Source organism: Pristiophorus japonicus, chromosome 7, assembly GCF_044704955.1.
Source record: "Pristiophorus japonicus isolate sPriJap1 chromosome 7, sPriJap1.hap1, whole genome shotgun sequence".
In the NCBI taxonomy this organism is placed as follows: domain Eukaryota; kingdom Metazoa; phylum Chordata; class Chondrichthyes; family Pristiophoridae; genus Pristiophorus; species Pristiophorus japonicus.
The window spans coordinates 23,351,742-23,369,860 of NC_091983.1; the positions used below are offsets into that span (position 1 = coordinate 23,351,742).

At 46.4% G+C, this 18,119-nt stretch overlaps 1 protein-coding gene across 1 annotated transcript in view; it reads left to right on the forward strand.

The window, feature by feature from the left end:
• LOC139266569 (protein eyes shut homolog) overlaps positions 1–18,119 on the forward strand; it is a 341,043-nt gene that overhangs the window by 175,195 nt on the left and 147,729 nt on the right. Inside the window, exon 9 of the mRNA XM_070884164.1 lies at positions 4,823–4,968. Coding sequence (XP_070740265.1) covers positions 4,823–4,968 — 146 coding nt within the window. The remainder of the gene's footprint in view (positions 1–4,822; positions 4,969–18,119) is intronic.

Below are 18,119 nucleotides of genomic sequence, written 5' to 3' on the forward strand. Positions count from 1 at the left end.
AGCTTTTGCAGTCAGTTTTTAAGTTTCCCAGCAAGCTTCCTCTCGTACTCTATTTTCTCCCTCCTAATTAAACCCTTTGTCCTCCTCTGCTGTATTATAAAATATCAAATATAACAATATTGGAGATGGTAAATAAAAATGGTTGTTTGATTGACAGTCAGGAATCATACAATCAGGTAGTGAAGAGTCCGTTCACTTTCCAGTTGGTGAGGGAAGGCGGGGCGGTGCGTGATTGGAGGTGTCAGATGACCAATGGCAGGAGCATGGTACGGGGGCTGCTTTTGGAGTGGCTGGAGACGGGAGGTCATGTGTTGAAACCTCCAGAAATGTATCCAACCAGAGTTGTCAACCCTAGGTATTGGAGAGGTTAGATTGCTACAAACCTGAAGCTACAGGCCTTTGTTTAGCCTACTAACAACCCTCTAGTTAGGACTATTATTCCATCAATGTGCGAATAGTATACAATCCCCACATGTCAATGTCCTGGGAGTCTGCTCTGAGGCAGTCAAGTGCTGAATTTGTACCTTTGCTTGCGACAAAAAACTTCTCACCACTTGTACTAATTAAGTAGCTCGTTAGCTGTTTTTGAAGGTGTTAAAGACTTATTCTCACAGGTACACTGAAGTTGGCTGTGATTTGTTACAGTTAAGTAACATCTTGTTCACAGGACTTGACTGTTAAAAACGTAGGAAAGCACAAACTGATAAACGCTGGTCGGGAACATTGAAAAGGCAGAACTCCCGCAATTTTGGGAGGGAAAGAGAAATTTCAACTTCTACCATCAGTTAAGATCATTAGCTATGATTAAAACAGAAAATGCTGGAAAACACTCAACAGGTCCGGCAGCATCAGTGGGGGAGAAACAGAGTTAGCGTTTCAAGTTGATGACCCTTCATTAGTATTGGGAGACGTTTTGAGATGTACAGCTTTTACACAAATACAGGGTCAAAAAAAGAGGGAGACGGAAAGAGCAAAAGAGCAAGATTATTGGCTGGTGTATTATATAACAATCCTTATAACCATAGTTTTAGGACATCAATCTACTGATAGTAACAAACATTAGTATTTGCTGAATGTGGAATTCTGACCATTCGGTATATGTGTTCCAAAGGCCCAAGTTCACAGACAGTCCCCAATTGACGTTGCATTGACGTTATTCTATTATGCATTTTAAGGCCTCTTTTACAGATTTAAAAGGGCCAATGTTTTCCTGTGGTTATGTTACAGTAATATATAAAGCCCTGCTTAGACCCCATTTAGAGTATTGCATTCAGCTCTGGGCACTGCCCCTCAGGAAGGATATATTGGCCTTGGAGGGGATGTAGCATAGATTCATCAGAATGTTATAAGGGTTCAATTATGAGGACAGGTTGCACTGACTGGGCTTGTATTCTTTTGAGAATAGTAGAATAAGGGGTGGTATAATTGAGGCGTTTAAGATGATAGAGATATCTCCTCTGTTGGGGAGTCCAGAACAAGGGGTCGTAACCTTAAAATTAGAGCTAGGCCAGGGGTCACAATCTAAAGATAAAGGGTAAGCCATATAGGACCGAGATGAGGAGAAACTTTTTCATCTAGAGAGTTGTGAACCTGTGGAATTCTCGGCCACAGAAAGTTGTTGATGCCAGTTCGTTGGACATATTCAAAAGGCAGTTAGATGTGGCCCTTACGGCTAAAGGGATCAGGGGGTATGGAGAGAAGGCAGGGGTGGGGTACTGAGATTGCATGATCAGCCATGATCATATTGAATGGCGGTGCAGGCTCGAAGGGCCGAATGTCCTGCTCCTGTGCCTATTTTCTATGTTTCTATGTTTCTATTTAGGGGTGATGTCAGGAAGCATTTTTTCACACAAAGGGCAGTGGAAATCTGGAACTCTCTCCCCCAAAGGGCTGTTGAGGCTGGGGGTCAATTGAAAATGTCCAAACTGAGATTGCTAGATTTTTTGTTGGTCAAGTTTGTTGGGTTATGGAAGCAAGGCAGGTAGATGGAGATAAGATACAGATCATCCATAATCTAATTGCCAGACTCAGTGGGCCATAATAAACCGGTGGGATAGTGGCAAACATGCCGTTTTCAGCTTTAAATTGCACCGCTGGTGACAGATTTAACACTGTTCCTCCAAATAAGCAAGGTTACCACGACCACTAAATCTGCTCAATTGCTGAAAGCAGTGGGAATATCCAGGCCGGAGATACTAATCTGTTTTGCTCCAGCGAGCCTGTAAGGGGTGATTCTGTGATCTCCGCACTCCCAGTGGGGCAGAGTTGTGCTCCTGGGGAGTGCTGGTCAGAGACTCGGAGGGGGGGGGGGGGGTCCGCATGTCGGAGCCCTGTCTCCAATCCACACATCCCCGTGAGTATGGCTTCCTCGTGGAGAGTGCGGGAAAAGCAGACTCACTCCTGCCTTGCCAGCTGTAGACATTAATTCAACCCTTCTATGTTATTAAGCTCAGCAGCTCCTCCTGGCTGATATTATCAGAACTCACTGTTTAAACAGAAAAAGCCCGAAGAATGAAAAGGAACCAAATAAAATATATTTGAGGATGGGTTTTTTTTGGCTTAACATTTGGGTTTATTATAAAAGGGAACTATGAGTTTAAGTTCAAATCGTTTTGTATCTGTTTTACTTAACAATGATTCCAAACCTCATCTGCAATAAAAATGGATGCTCATTTTCTGGCTCTTATCATTGGAGACTAATTTGAATAATTTAATAGTTTAACCTTTCAATTTTCTCTCCACTTCTGTTCTCTCCGACGCCCCTGCCCCCCCCCGCCCCCCCCACCCCCGTCTCTCATCAAGAGAGGTGCTAAGTCAGGTTAGGGTACTGTTCCTCAGTTGTAGACATCTTTCTAGTATAAGCCTAGAAAGTGACTCTGACCAATGGCCTCAGCTCGACTGCCCGAATGCTGTAATGATTTAAAAGGCGCAATTAAAAAAAAAATAACCATTTACCTTTGTTTATTCCGAGAGTCTTATTAATGACAAAGCATTTTTGCAGTGCTTTCATCGAATGGATGGTGAATTATTATTGCTCAATATTCCTAATGTGCAGAAGGTCACTCCAATCTTAGTTAACAGAAGCCAGTGTTATAATTAATCACCCTTCATACACCTTTAAGATTCAAAAGCAATTTACCTAATTTTTCATCTTGCAAAAATATATTAGGGAAACATCTGTCGGAGGTATGAAAGGAATGTATCGACTCCATCTACTGCTGTAGATGCATCAAACGGCCTGAGCCATTTCCCATTGTCAGGGGGGATAGATTGTCCCCTATCCCCACATCACACCCTAACCAGCCCTCCTGTCCAAGAAGGTAAAAGTAGGCCAACTCACGATAACAACCTTTCCTTGCTAAAGACTCCTAAAGGCCAGCTACCCAACGCTGCAAGACTCCGACAAAAGGAAAATACTGGGGATGCTGGCAATCTGAAATCTAACCCGAATATGTTGGAAGTACACAGCAGGTCAGGCAGCATCTGTGGAGAGAGAAACAGAGTTAACGGTTCAGGTCGGTGACCCTTCATCAGAGCTGGGAAAAGTTAGAGATGTAACAGGTTTTAAGCAGGGGCAGGAAAAGGGCGTGGGGAGAAAGAACAAAAGGGAAGGTCTATGATAGGGTGGAAGGCAGGAGGGATTGAATGACAAAAGGGATGCTTGTACAAAGCAAAAGAAAATGATAACGGGACAAGTAAAGAAACAAAAGACAAATCTCGAAGAGTTGTAAATGGAAATAGCAGAATCATTAATAGCTGCCGTCTGGAAAAAATGGTGGCAGAGGTTATGAAATTATTGAACTCGATGTTGAGTCCAGAAGGTTATAAAGTGCCGAATCGAAAGATGAGGCTCTGTTCCTCGAACTTACGATGAGCTTCGTTGGAACAGTGTAGGAGGCAAAGGTCAGAGTGAGAGTGAGAGTGGAGTGGAGAATTAAAGTGACAGGCGACCGGAAGCTTGGGGTCACCCTTGCGGACTGAATGGAGGTGTTCTGCAAAGCATTTGCCAATCTGCGTTTGGTCTCCCAAGAGGAGATCACATCGTGAGCAGCGAATACAGTAGACTAAATTGCAAGAAGTGCAAGTAAATCATTTTTTCACCTGTGGGACGTGAACCCACAACCTTCTGACTCAGGCAAGCACGCTACCACTGAGCCTGGGGATCATCACCATATTATCTTGGTTCCCAGTGTGTCATATCCAGCACAGGCACACCCATACCAACAACCCCGAAATATCAGTGTAATCTCCCAACGTACCTTCTACGATTACTTCCAGATATGTGTATTGGGAACAGAGAACCCCCCCTCCCACCCAGCATTAAATATTACTGCTGTTTGGCAAAACAATTTTGTTGGAAAAGCTATAATTCTTTTAAGATCACTGCGTCTATAATAGATGTAGCAAATACTCAGAGTCTACCAGTGTAACCGGGGCTTAGCAACCAGGGAGCAGTTTGATATGGAGCATAACTTCAAGTGAGACATAACCTTTAGGACTCAGAGTCCAATGTCACTCTGTACCGCCCCTCTCTAAGCTGTACCCTCTGCGTGCATGTAATTGATTTTCACTTGGTATCCAACACAGCCTGTGTAGAAAAGCGAGCAGTGCCTGAAACAAATCAAGTTTTACACTGGTAATACTCCAAAGAGAGTCCAAACAAAAATTAGCAACATCAGCCAATCACACCACCTCAGTACCTGAATAGAAGCAGGACCAGAATCAATAGTGAGACAGATGGATAACATGCAAGGTGTTTTATCACATTCACACTCGGTTATTGATTTAATTTGTGTACGCATGTGTGTCTCTCTCCCCTCAGGTTCCAGTGTAATTGTGCAGTGGGATACTACGGGACTTTGTGCGAGCTGGATGTGAATGAGTGCGAGCTGCTACCTTGTCTGCACAATGGCAGCTGCTACAATGTGCCTGGAGGCTACCATTGTCTCTGTCCCCATGGATTCACAGGTATAGGAATGCTGCCTGAATGTCAATGCAACATATACACTTTGCAACCTGTCTCTTCTATTACAGGATGATGCAACTGAAATACCATGCTCAGAGAAACATACAGACACACAATAAACCCGTCCGATTCCTTGTTTTTAAATCCCTTCATGGCCTCACCCCCCCCCCCCCCCCTTATCTCTGCAATCTACAAACCTCTGAGATGTCTGCGCTCCTCCAATTCCGGCCTCTTGAGCATCCCTGATTTTAATCGCTCCACCATTGGCGGCCGTGCCTTCTGCTGCCTGGGCCCAAAGCTCTGGAATTCCCTCTCCAAACCTCTCCGTCTCTCTACCTCTCTCTCCTCCTCCTTTAAGACGTTCCTTAAAGCCTACCTCTTTGCTCAGGCTTTTGGTCACCTGTCCTAATATCTCCTTATGTGGCTCGGTGTCAAAATTTTGTTTGCTAATACGCTGCTGAGAAGCACCTGAGGATGTTTTACCACGTTAAAGGTGCTATATCAATGCAAAATAAATCAAGCTGTTGAGAGATTATTATTAATACACAAATTGTGGTCGATTGCTGCATTATTCATTCAGGCTCTCGTCAAAACGACTTTCCTTCCGCTTACACTCTGCATTACAAATTCAGCCTTAATAGTGTTGAAGAAAAAGTCTCTACAGAATAATGGCCTTTGGAGATTAAAGTCTGACATAGATGCCCCAAACCCCAGCAGAGCAGCTTCCATATTAGGCACATGCTCAGTACATTGCAAATCATTTTGTTCTATTCCCTGAAGCTCTGCTGAGAACAGTAACTCCTCCACAGAGCACCTGCCAGAGGGAACATACAGCTGCATTGCCCTTCCTGCAGCTTTCTGAAATATTAGGCAAAACTGGGAATAGTCTTAATTCAGGACAGAAATCTTGCACTTTTTTTGGTTTTCATCCAAAAGGGAACGCGTGCATTGATATTTTCACTGGTTTGAAGGTCTTTGATTTTCCGCAGGTATCAGGAATGTTTAGATGAACTGTTTCCACATACAATGACACTGGCAGGTTTGCGAAGTGGTGTGCTTTGTCAGCAGCTCTCATTGTTGGGCACCCACTGCTCTCTGCTGCTCACTTGTGTCATTCGATGCTGAATTTTTTTGGGCTCCATGTGTGTGACTTGCTGCAGGAAGTGTTGAAGCAGTTGGATACAGAATACCCTTGTTTATTTACCAATAGGGAGTCCAATATTAGTGAAGCCATCTTTAATGTCTCAAGTAAAGCAATGTGACTGAGTACTGTAGACTTGAGTAAGTGTGACCTTAGTCTCTTTATTCTGAATCCAGAGTGCTGGCACAGCATGGGAGGCCTGCTTATATGCAGTGCTCCTAAGGGATGCTGGGATCCCTTGGGACTCCAACAGATGTGCCCTCTGGTGCCGGTAGAATGCTGGTTACAAGGTGTTGCATACATAACATCATCCATTTTCAATTCGCTGAATAGTTCTTTCAGTTAAAAGCAATTCATTGGCAACGCATCTCGAGAAGTCCTTTAGCAAAGATGAGACAATTAGAAGGTGTGTGGAGTGATATATGCCCAGAGCAGCTATTTATATTGGGTTTGTGTCACCGCTTTAAAGGAATGGAAAATGTAATCATTTGCTGTGACTTCAACAATCACAAGTTTGAATAATGAAGAAGACATAGACATTCGAATCAATATGTCAGTTATTACAGTTTGCTGTAAAATATGTACCAGTTAATAAGAGTTGTGTTGTTTTATTGTTGTTGCTGCCAAGTTGCCCTGAGGGAGTACATTACATCAAAACAGGTGCATATATACATTATAATCAATAGGTTTTCTTTCTTCCTTCCTTCCTTCCTCCACTCTCCTCCCCTCCCTTACCCTCCCCTCTCCCCTCCACTCTCCTCTCCCCTCCCTCCCTCTCCCCTTCCTCCTTCCTCTCTTTCTTCCTTCCTCTCTTTCTTCCTTCCTTCCCTTCCTTTCTTTCCTTTCCCTTCCTTCCTTCCTTCCTTCCTTCCTTCCTTCCTTCCTTCCTTCCTTCCTTCCTTCCTTCCTTCCTTCCTTCCTTCCATCCTTCCTTCCTTCCTTCCTTCCTTTGTATCTTTTGTCGTTCCTTCCTCTCTTCCTTCTGTCCTCTCTTTCTTCCTTTCTTCCTCCCTCTCTTTCTTCCTTTCTTCCTTCCTCTCTTTCTTCCTTCCTTCCATCCTTCCTTCCTTCCCCTCCCCTCCCCTGCCCTCCCCTCTTTCTCCCCTCTCCTTTTCCTCTCTCCCTCCCACCCTCTCTCCCTCCCCCTCCCCTTCTTCCTCCCTCTTCCTTCCTTCCTCCCTCCCTCCCTCCCTCCCTTCCTTCCTTCCTTCCGTCCTTTCCTCCTTTCTTCCTTTCTTTCTTCCTCTCTTCCTTCCTCTCTTTTGTTCTTCCTTCCTTTCTCTCTTCCTCCCTTCCTTCCTTCCTCTCTTCCATCCTTCCTTCCTCTCTTCCTTCCTTCCTCTCTTCCTTCCTTCCTCTCTTTTTTCCTTTCTTCCTTCCTCTCTTTCTTCCTTCCTTCCTTCCTCCCTATCTTTCTTCCATCCTCTCTTCCTCTCTTCCTCTCTTTCTTCCTTCCTTTCCCAATCCCCATTAAGAGAGTAAGAACATTTAGGAACAGGAAAGTATATTAGGCCCAACAAAACCTTAACTTACATCAGCAACAACTTGCATTTATGTAGGGCCTTTAACACCGTACAACTTCCCGAGGCGCTTCACAGGAGCATTACCAAACAAGATTTGACACCGAGTCACAAAAAGTGGTATTCGGATAGGTAACCAAAAATTTGGTCAAAGACATATTTTTTAAGGAGAGTCTTAAAGGAGGAGAGGTAGGGAAGCGGCGGGCTCAGGGAAGGAATTCCAGAGCTTTGGATTTGGGCAGCTGAAGGCACAGATACCAAAGGTAGGATTTGAACACAAGCAAGAGAATTTTAAAATCGAGGCGTTGACGGACCAGGAGACAATGTAGGTCAGCGAGCATAGGGGTGATGGGTGAGCGGGGCTTGGTGCGAGTTATGAAATGGGCAGCATACCTGTATTCTCACAATATCTTCCATCACTTGTCTCTCCAGAAACAAATCAATTCTGCCGTCCACTTTGAAAGTGACTTATTCCACAACTCAAACTTCCTTTCTTTCTCCTGACTTGAACATTTTTAGGCTCATCGCTTTCAGAAATCTTTAACAGGGACTCCTGCTAAAAACAGAAGCAATCGAATCAGAGAAGTTTACAGCACGGAAGGAGGCCATTTCGGCCCATCGTTTCCATGCCGGCCAACAAGAGACTATCCAGCCTAATCCCAAATTCCAGCTCTAGGTCCATAGCACTGTAGGTTACGGCACTTCAAGTGCCCATCCAAGTACTTTTTAAATGTGGTGAGGGATTCTGCCTCTACCACCCTTTCAGGCAGTGAGTTCCAGACCCCCACAACCCTTTGCGTGAAGAAATTTCCCCTAAATCCCCCCCTAAACCTTTCTCCAATTACTTTAAATTTATTCCCCCTGATTGTTGACCCTTCTGCTAAGGGAAATAGGCCCTTTCTATCCACTATATCTAGCTTCCTCATAATTTTATACACCTCAATGAGGTCTCCCCTCAGGCTCCTCTGCTCCAAGGAAAACAAACCCAGCTTATCCAATCTGTTCTCCACTCCTGGCAACATCCTCGTAAATCTCTCCACACTCTCTCCAGGGCAATCACATCCTTGCTGCAACGCGGCAACCCGAACTGCATACAGTACTCCAGCTGTGGCCTAATCAGTGTTTTATACAGTTCACGCATAACCCCCCTGCTCTTATATTCCATGCCTCAGCTAATAAAGGTAAGTATTCCATATGTCTTCTTAACCACCTTATCTACCTGGCCTGCTACTTTCAGGGATCTATGGACATGCACTTCAAGGTCCCTTTGTTTCTCTACACTTCTCAGTGTCCTGCAATTGAATGTGTATTCCCTTGCCTTGTTAGCACTCCCCAAATGCATTACCTCACACTTCTCCGGATTAAATTCCATTTGCCATTGTTCTGCCCACCTGCTTTTTACATCTGTAAAATGGATGCAGAGTGATCAAATTTCGAGTGTTTATAAAATGAAAAGTGTGCAAGTATTTGGCAGACATCCTTGAATGTGCACATGTATGGGTGTGTGCATGTGGGCTTGTACATGTGCGTTAGTGCGTTTGTGCATGGACCTGTGTGTTTGTGCAGTTGTTGGCGTGAGCACACTTTTGTGTATGTGCGTGTGTATGTGTTTGTGCGTGCCTGTTTGTGCATGTGTGTTATGTGTGCACAATTGCATTTTGTGTGCATGTTTGTGCATGTGTGTATGCATGTGAGAGCATGATATTTTTAAGAGGATGCGCTTGCTTTTATTTGTAAGTTGAATCGAGATATATCCACACAATACGTCTTACGCTTGATGAGCAGCAGTGCATGTCAATGGTATGGCTTTTATCTATCTTTTTGAAAAGGGAGAACATATTAATAAGGTCCTCACTTATTCAAGTTCGCACCACTGGATGCTCTCCCAGCTATAGTCTGCAATTTAGAAATAATTTCTAAAATTATAGGTTGTAAAGAAATGCTGACCTAACATAGATTTCAGGCACCTCGAGCTCTGTGTTGTGACCCTTCAATGTCTCCGACCAAATCAATAACAAATTAAGTCAAGCAAGTCTTTTATTTTTAATTTGATTATTTATGATTCTGCAAAATCTGCTTACATTTCAATATCTGCAAATTGAGATTTATAAGTGCACTTAAGTTTTATCCGATGCCGGGCATGAAGTACAGTTTATGATGGGTTCTCTAAAATTGTCTCCAAGCTAAAAGCAATAAAGCCCAAGTGCTAGAGATTAAATAGTGACCCTTTTGCGGGAACACCAAAGTATCGCCGGGCGTTACCCGATTCCAGCGGACGCGAAAGTTCAGTTTAGCGCTCCAGGAGGGAAGTGGTGTGTTACATCAAGCGTGATCACTTCCCTTGGAGTACTAAACCAGGCAAGAGGGGCAGTAGCGGCAGAACGCTGCACAATGTCCCATGCAGCACTGCCGGATTCACGGGCTCCTTCCCTCCCTTAAAGAGAAGGGCCAATGCTGAAATAGTTTCAAGGTAAGGCTCCGAGTGGTTGGCTACGGCAGCTGCGATCCGCGAAGATCAGTCCAAGCACTCGAACAGATCAATAGCGGCATTGGGACAATTCAAAAAGCAGCACAGTGGGGTGACATTTTTTTGGGACCTACCCGACCACCACCGCTGCCTTTAATTAGCGCTACCCAAACAGCCGGCCGAGCTCACAACACCTCTTGCAGCGGCCTTTTTTGACGCCCGGCGATGCTGCAGGAGGCGGAAGCGAATTTACGATCCGGGGCCATAATGGAGCGCTGCGCACCGGATGATGTCACGATCTCTGGGGCACAGGAGATTGGGGGCGGTAAAGTGTGGAGTCGGTACTTTCGCCGCTCCCGGTTGGTACGTCATTAGCAACCCGTTATCGCCCTCCTGAGTTGCTAACGTGAGGTGCAAAAGAGGCCCGGGCCGAAATTTAGCGTCCGTATAAAGCAAGCCATGAGGTATGAGAACGACAGCTGTAGTGAACTCCCGTTCCCCAGTTGCTCTTCGCACCCCCCCAACCCCCACAGAGAGGCGTCTTCTTGGAGCAGTGTGGTGGGCAATGGTGTGGGTGATTGAACCCATGCCCTTAAATTCCATTGGTACTCCAACATGTTATGCCAACATGTTATGCTAACATGCCACTGGCCATTCCTATAGGCTGATGTGTACAAGCAAAGAGAAAATATTTATAGGCCTGTAAGAATTCGGCGAAAACATCGACAGCAAAAGCATAAACTTTTGGACTTTGGGTTTTGGATATTGCTTTTAACTTGGCTGTTACTGCAGAAGGACAGACAGCATGACGTGGGACAGGAATACACATCAGGTGGGCAGGAATGGATCAATGGCTGAAATGGCAGGAAGATGGTTGATGCGGAGGGGGCGGGGGGGGGCCCTTTGCATCGTAATCAGTGAGAGATCAAGAAGATTGTTGGTGTTCAAGACGTAAAGGAAGCTTTTCAACCACCCAGACTTGTTGCAGCCTTTTTGAGGAAACAGCCCAGTAACAAAGGAACAGGCCGAAGACATGATTCAGTGCTCTTTAGTTGGACTGCCTCAGGCGAAGGACTGATTTTTGGCACGAGGAATTCAGAAGCATTTTGCAGGTATAACAGAGGCAGTTGTTTGGCTGCCATCTCTCTCTCTCCTCGTTTACGCTTGTTTGCTTCAATCAATGCACAAGGACTGTGCACTCTGTCTGGGACGGAGAGAAGAAACACCATCTACAAGCAAAGAGAGCCTCGCTATTTCGACTGGGAAGCTGACCTTGAGGCTGGACTTGAATACCACAGATTGGTACAGAACCAGAAGATACGCTCATCGGGAGAAGCAGCAAGTAAGGCAGAGGGGTAACTGGTGAGCATTTATCCCAGCCCATGCATCTTTAAGACCACCGCATAGTCTGTCCCAACCAATCCTTAGGGGTTTAGTGGGGAGGTTTTCTGCAAGGATCATAGGTGTACGCACAGTCTGTTGAACAGATTCAGTGGTGCACTATCGAACCAAGCAGGGATGTTTTAGTCGTGGGTACTTTGCATTAGGGGCCTGTTCAGATGGGCCAGGGCTGTGTGTTGTACTGTGTTTGCTTGTTTTATACCACCAGGGTGTGTTTTTACTGGGTGCAGGTGTGTGCTTTAACTTGAATAAAAGCATTGTGATGGTTGAGTCCGAAAGATCTGGCTATAGCTGTGTATTTCTGTTCACTACTATAATTCCAGTGTCTAGAACTGTTGTAAGGGGGGGGTGATTCGAAACCACCAAGGGCAAAACCACTTACAGTCAGCTGTTGTCTATGTCCCAATGACTACGGAGTAAAGTAATCTTTTCTTTCAAGCAGAAAATTAACGCCTATATTTCCTGTGCAAGCCAAGCCCACTCTTCATTAGACTTTTGCTGGAAATATAGTGAAAGCAACAGATAAATATTTATTTTCCAATCTGCAAGAGTGACTGACTGGGCCCCCTTGTATTGGCCGAGAGTGTCAGCCGTGGCTCAGTGGGTAGCACTCTCACCTCTGATTCAGAAGGTAAGAGGTTCAAATCCCACTCCAGAGACAAGCACATAATCCAGGCTAGCACTCCAGTGCAATAGTGAGGGAGTACTTTCAGGTGAGATGTTAAACCAAGACCCCACTGTCTGCCCTCTCAGGTGGATGTACAAGATTCCATGGCACTTTTTCAAAGAAGGGGAGCAGGGAGTTCACTCTGACAATATTTGTCCCTCAACTAATGCGTCTAAAACAGATCATCTGACCATTATTACATTGCTGAATTGTGGGATCTTGCTGTGTATAAATTGGCTGCCGTGTTTTCTACATTTACAGCAGTAGCTACACTTCAAAAAGTACTCCATTGGCTGTAAAGCACTTTGGGATGCCCTCAGGTTGTGAAAGGTGCTACACAAGTACAAATCTTTCTTTCTTTTCCTCCCCTGAATTTCCTCTATTCACTGTAGCGTGGTGATCCACTGCCCACGAACAAGAGGGGGGGCCAGGCTGTCTGTTGGCAGCCCGGCTGAACTCGCGGCTATAATTGTCGGGCCAGTGGCATAAGAAGATAAGAACATAAGAAATAGGAACGGGAGTAGGCCATACGGCCCCTCGAGCCTGCTCCGCCGTTCAATAATATCATGAATGATCTGATCATGGACTCAGCTCCACTTCCCTGCCCATTCCCCATAAACCCCTTATTCCCTTATCGTTTAAGAAACTATCTATTTCTGTCTTAAATTTATTCAATTTCCCAGCTTCCACAGCTCTCTGAGGAAGAGAATTCCATAGATTTACAACACTCTGAGAGAAGAAATTTCTCCTCATCTCTGTTTTAAATAGGCGGCCCCTTATTCTAAGATCATGCCCTCTAGTTCTAGCCTCCCCCATCAGTGGAAACATCCTCTCTGCATCCACCTTGTCAAGCCCCCTCATAATCTTATACGTTTCGATAAGATCACCTCTCATTCTTCTGAATTCCAATGATTAGAGGCCCAACCTACTCAACCTTTCCTCATAAGTCAACCCCCTCATCTCCGGAATCAACCTAGTGAACCTTCTCTGAACTGTCTCCAAAGCAAGTATATCCTTTCGTAAATATGGCAACTAAAACTGCACGCAGTATTCCAGATGTGGCCTCACCAATACCATGTATCGCTGCAGCAAAACTTCCCTGCTTTTATACTCCATCCCCTTTGCAATAAAGGCCAAGAGCCTTGTTGGCATGTTGGCATAACATGTTGGAACGCCAATGGAATTTAAGGGCACGGGTCCAATCACCCATTCCATTGCCCACCAGGTTGCTGCAAGAAGACACCGCTCCGGGGGGGGGGGGGCGGGAAGAGCAACTAACGTGGCGTCGCCGGTAGCAACACCTCCCCTTTAAGGGCGGCCGCTACACCAAGTCACAGAGAGGGTACCGACAGCAAAAGTTCTTGGAGGCACCGACCAGCGGCGATGCCGCTCCCATGGGGCAATTCTGGGAAAGGTGAAATTTCCCAAGGGGCAAGTTCAGGAAGGGGTCACCGCCAATCGGCAAGAGGTCGGCACGTGCATGCCGTGGCGGGAAAATGGGTTTGGCGGTCCCCTACACCGCTCCAAACCTGAGGAAGGGCAATTTTTTAAATGGCGGCCAGAGGCCTTATAGAAAGGGACAATTTTGGCCCCATTATGTGGTCGTTTATTTTGTCGCCACCAGGCCATTTTAAGGCCTAGGTCCCAGCTGCATACAACCGGTGAACTGCGCAAGCCAAACCAGCACTCACAAGTCATACTCACCAGTTTGCGAGGGCAGGAAGTTGGCCAGGACTGTTTAAGGGAGGTGATCCCCGGGTTGGGTAGGAGGGGAGCGGGGATGTGGGTGGCGAGCCTGGCCCAACAGCTAATCCTGCCCCATCTGGTCCCCACAAAAATTAAAAGCTAAAAATTTTGTCCGCCTATATCTGAATGCCCCGTAGAATCATTCAGCACAGAAGGAGGCCATTCAGCCCGTCGGGCCGGTGCCCGCTCTTTTGAAAGATTTTTCCACCTAATCCCATTTCTCCGCTTTTGCACAGAAAATTGTTCTTGGTCAACTATTTATCCTTCCCTTTTAAAAGCTGTTATGGGTTCTGTGATCACCCCCGCTACTTCTGGTCATTCATTCCACGTCTTCACAACCCTCTGCTTAAAAAAAATCCTTCCCTACCTCTCCCTCCATTGTTCTCCTAATGATTCTAAACTGAGGCCCTCTAGTTACCAACTCACCAACCAGTGGAAAATATGTTTCCCACTCATTTACCTTATCCAAAGAAAACCCTCAGAATGCCCAATTCTGAAGCATTTCTTTTCACTCCGGGTTAATCTGCAGTTGAAGTGGTCCCTGATATTTTGGGACACTTGTTAAATGATCCCTTTAGGAACCGCTGGTTGGGGCCGCTCAACACAGGAACGAATGTGCGGGAGCCTACTTGGCACATGCTTTGCCCGTTTGTGCGGTCTGGGTCCAAGAAATGCCATAGGACCCCGATTTGCATATTTAAAGTGGCCCCAGCTGAAATTGCCACGCCCCCCCTCAGTTGCCTGTTGATACGACTCTGATTTACATATTTAAAGTGGCTTCTCACTTGAAACAGCCGGCTCCAAGGACCCTATCCAAGATGGCAGTAAAGAAATACTGGGATTTACATAGCATCTTTCATGACCACTGGGCGTCTCAAAGCTCTTTGCAGCCAATGAAGTACTTTTGGCTGTACTGTTGTAATGTGGGAAACAGTAGCTGGATAACTTAGGTAAAGATGCTGCTCTTCGGTTCAGTTCAGCTCAACAGACGTTAAATCCACTCCATGCAACTTCCCCCTCCTGAAAATCTAAACGGATTCTCCCCCGTTTTCTGCTGTAATTCCAGAATTCCCCAAAGACAATGGAGACCCTTGCGGGGGGTGGTCGTTGTTCTGGCGGGAGCCCGGGATAGACCCCCCCCCACAACACAGGTGTCAACCGCAGCTCAGTTGTTCATGGGTTCAAGTCCCAGTCCAGAGACTCGAGCACAAAATTTAGGCTGACACCTCAGTGCACTGTCGGAGGTACTTCCCTTCAGATTACCGTCATCGACACTTTATCCACTGCATCTGTGTGACATTTTAATTTCTCCCTCCGGCCATCTTACTGGCTGGCCTCTGAATGAGGTTGCTACCTCAATGTCAACTGTTGCCAAATTATGGGTAATTTCTGTGTTGCCAAGCTGTAACCTTGAGCAAACAGACTGAGGCTCATTTTGTGGTAATTTTTAGCTATCAGAGAGCTGAGACTTTCATCCTATCACTTTGAACTGGATTTGAACGCAGGATCCAGAGGCAGAAGAATATTGTTCTGCCCACTGCACTAGTCCCTTGATTTACTATTCCTTGAGGTGAAATTGGAAGTGATCTTTTTTTATTAATTCTCGGAAATGGGCGTCGCTGGCACGGCCAGCATTTATTGCCCATCCCTAATTGCCCTTGAGAAGGTGGTAGTGAGCCGCCTTCTTGAACTGCTGCAATCCCGTGTGGTGAAGGTACTCCCACAGTGCTGTTAGGGAGGGAGTTCCAGGAATATGACCCAGCGATGATAAAGGAATGGCGATATACTTCCAAGTCAGGATGGTGTGTGACTTGCAGGGGAACTTGGAGATGGCGGTGTTCCCATGCAACTGCTGCCCTTGTCCTTCGAGGTGATGAATGTCGCGGATTTAGGAGGTGCTGCAGAAGTACATAAGAACATAAAAAATAGGAGCAGGAGTAGGCCATTTAGCCTCTCGAGCCTGCTCCGCCATTTAATAAGATCATGGCTGATCTGATCTTGGGCTCAGCTCCACTTCCCCGCCCGCTCCCCATAACCCTTCACTCCCTTATCGTTCAAAAATTTGTCGATCTCCGCCTTAAATATATCCAATGACCCAGCCTCCGCAGCTCTCTGGGGCAGAGAATTCCACAGATTTACGACCCTCTGAGAGAAGAAATTTCTCCTCATCCCAGTTCTAAATGGGCGACCCCTTATTGAAACTATGCCCCCTATTTCTAAAGAAACAGTAGCAAATTGTTGCATTGCATCCCGTAGAGGGTACACACTGCAGCCACGGTGTGCCAGTGATAGAGGGAGAATCTATGGGCAGCTGTACAGTGAAACTAAAATCTGGCTACTCAGCCTTTGTTACACTGCAACCCACATCACAAAAAGGCCTTCACTTTGCAAGATCTCCCCACTTTTGCCTGGGAACATTTGGAAAGCAATGAATTATATTTTCAAATATAGATCGTAAAATAGTTTCCCCACGGGACAGTGAGTGCAACATCAGAAATGAACCCAAGCAATTATTTAAAGACTAATTCAATTTTTGTACCTAATTTGCCTTTGTTCAATAAAGTCGTATGGCTTTACAGTGTTTGTACAGAACCATTAAAGCAGAAATTAATTCATTAACTGGGTATGACTCAATCAAAGCAGTCGAAATGGGGACATCTCAGCAAAGTACTGACAAACCGGTTTAATTACAAAATGTTAATTATCTGCTGCTTGTCTGGAAATGCAGAATTCCTTTTCCCACCGGGGCAGGGGAAATCAGCTGAATGGATACGGTAACTTGTTGGAAGATGTATTGAAACCAAACTTAGAAAGGAGCAATGCCAAAGCTCAGTATTGCACAGATGCAATTCAGATAGCAAACATTGGTTAACTTTCTTATATGCAATGGGTCAGACCAGATACAAAAGAAAAATCACATAGAAACATTCTTTTTTTTTCATATTACAAGGACTTGCATTTATCGTCATCATCGGCAGTCCCTTGAAGTGAGGATGACTTGCTTCCACGCCAAAAAGGGATGAGTTCACTAGTGTTTCAATGAAGGATCTAATATTCCAGATCCTGAACTACATCGTGAAGGGTGGAAGATGCCTGTGCATGGATTTTTTTAACGTGTGGTGCCGAAGCACACCGGCCACCACACGGGCTTGACAGAGTTAGGTCTTGGTCCAGAGGCAAGGATTACCCAGGACTAACTGGGGTCCAGGTCTGCTGCACAGACCGAGTGCGCACACATATCGTAGTGTGGGCTGGCCCCGTGCTGCCCCTGGGCCCTCGCCTCTTCTGGGCCCCAGATTCACGCCTCTCCCGGGCCCCGGTCACTTCCCTCTACGGACTCTTGCCAGTCCTTCGCCCCTCCTGCTGTGCCTGCCCGCACTGCAATCAATGAGCTTGCTTCATAGCCATCGCCCTCCTGCAGCAGCACGTGCTGCTCCCTGCAGTGGTATGCCACCGCACGCTGCTCCCTCCAATTGCCCCGGCCTGCTGATGGTCTTGCAGGCTGGGACCGTGCCGATTTCCGGGCCAGGTTGCTGCATGCTGCACCCTCCAGTGGCCCCGGCTTGCTGATGGTCTTGCAGGCCGGACGGCGCTGATTTCCAGGCTGGGCTGCCTCACGCTGCTCCCTCCAGTGACCCCGGTCTGCTGATGGACTTGCAGGCCGGACCATGCTGATTTCCAGGCCAGGCCAGGCTGCCTCACGCTGCTCCCTCCAGTGACCCCGGTCTGCTGATGGACTTGCAGGCCGGACCATGCTGATTTCCAGGCCAGGCCAGGTTGCCGCATGCTGCACCCTCCAATGACCCCGACCTGCTGATGGACTTGCAGGCCGGACCATGCTGATTTCCAGGCCAGGCCAGGTTGCCGCATGCTGCTCCCTCCAATGACCCCGACCTGCTGATGGTCTTGCAGGCCGGGACCGTGGCGATTTCTGGGCCAGGCCAGGTTGCCGCACGCTGCTCCCTCCAATGACCCCGACCTGCTGATGGACTTGCAGGCCGGACCATGCTGATTTCCAGGCCAGGCCAGGTTGCCGCACGCTGCTCCCTCCAAATGCCACTTGCATTTATATAGACCTTTGATGACCTCAGGACATTGGCAAAGCGCTTTACAACCAATGAAGTACGTTTTTGAAGTGTAGTCACTGTTGTAATGCAGGAAAAGTAGCAGCCAATTTGCACAAAGCAAGATCCCAAAAATAGCAATGTGAC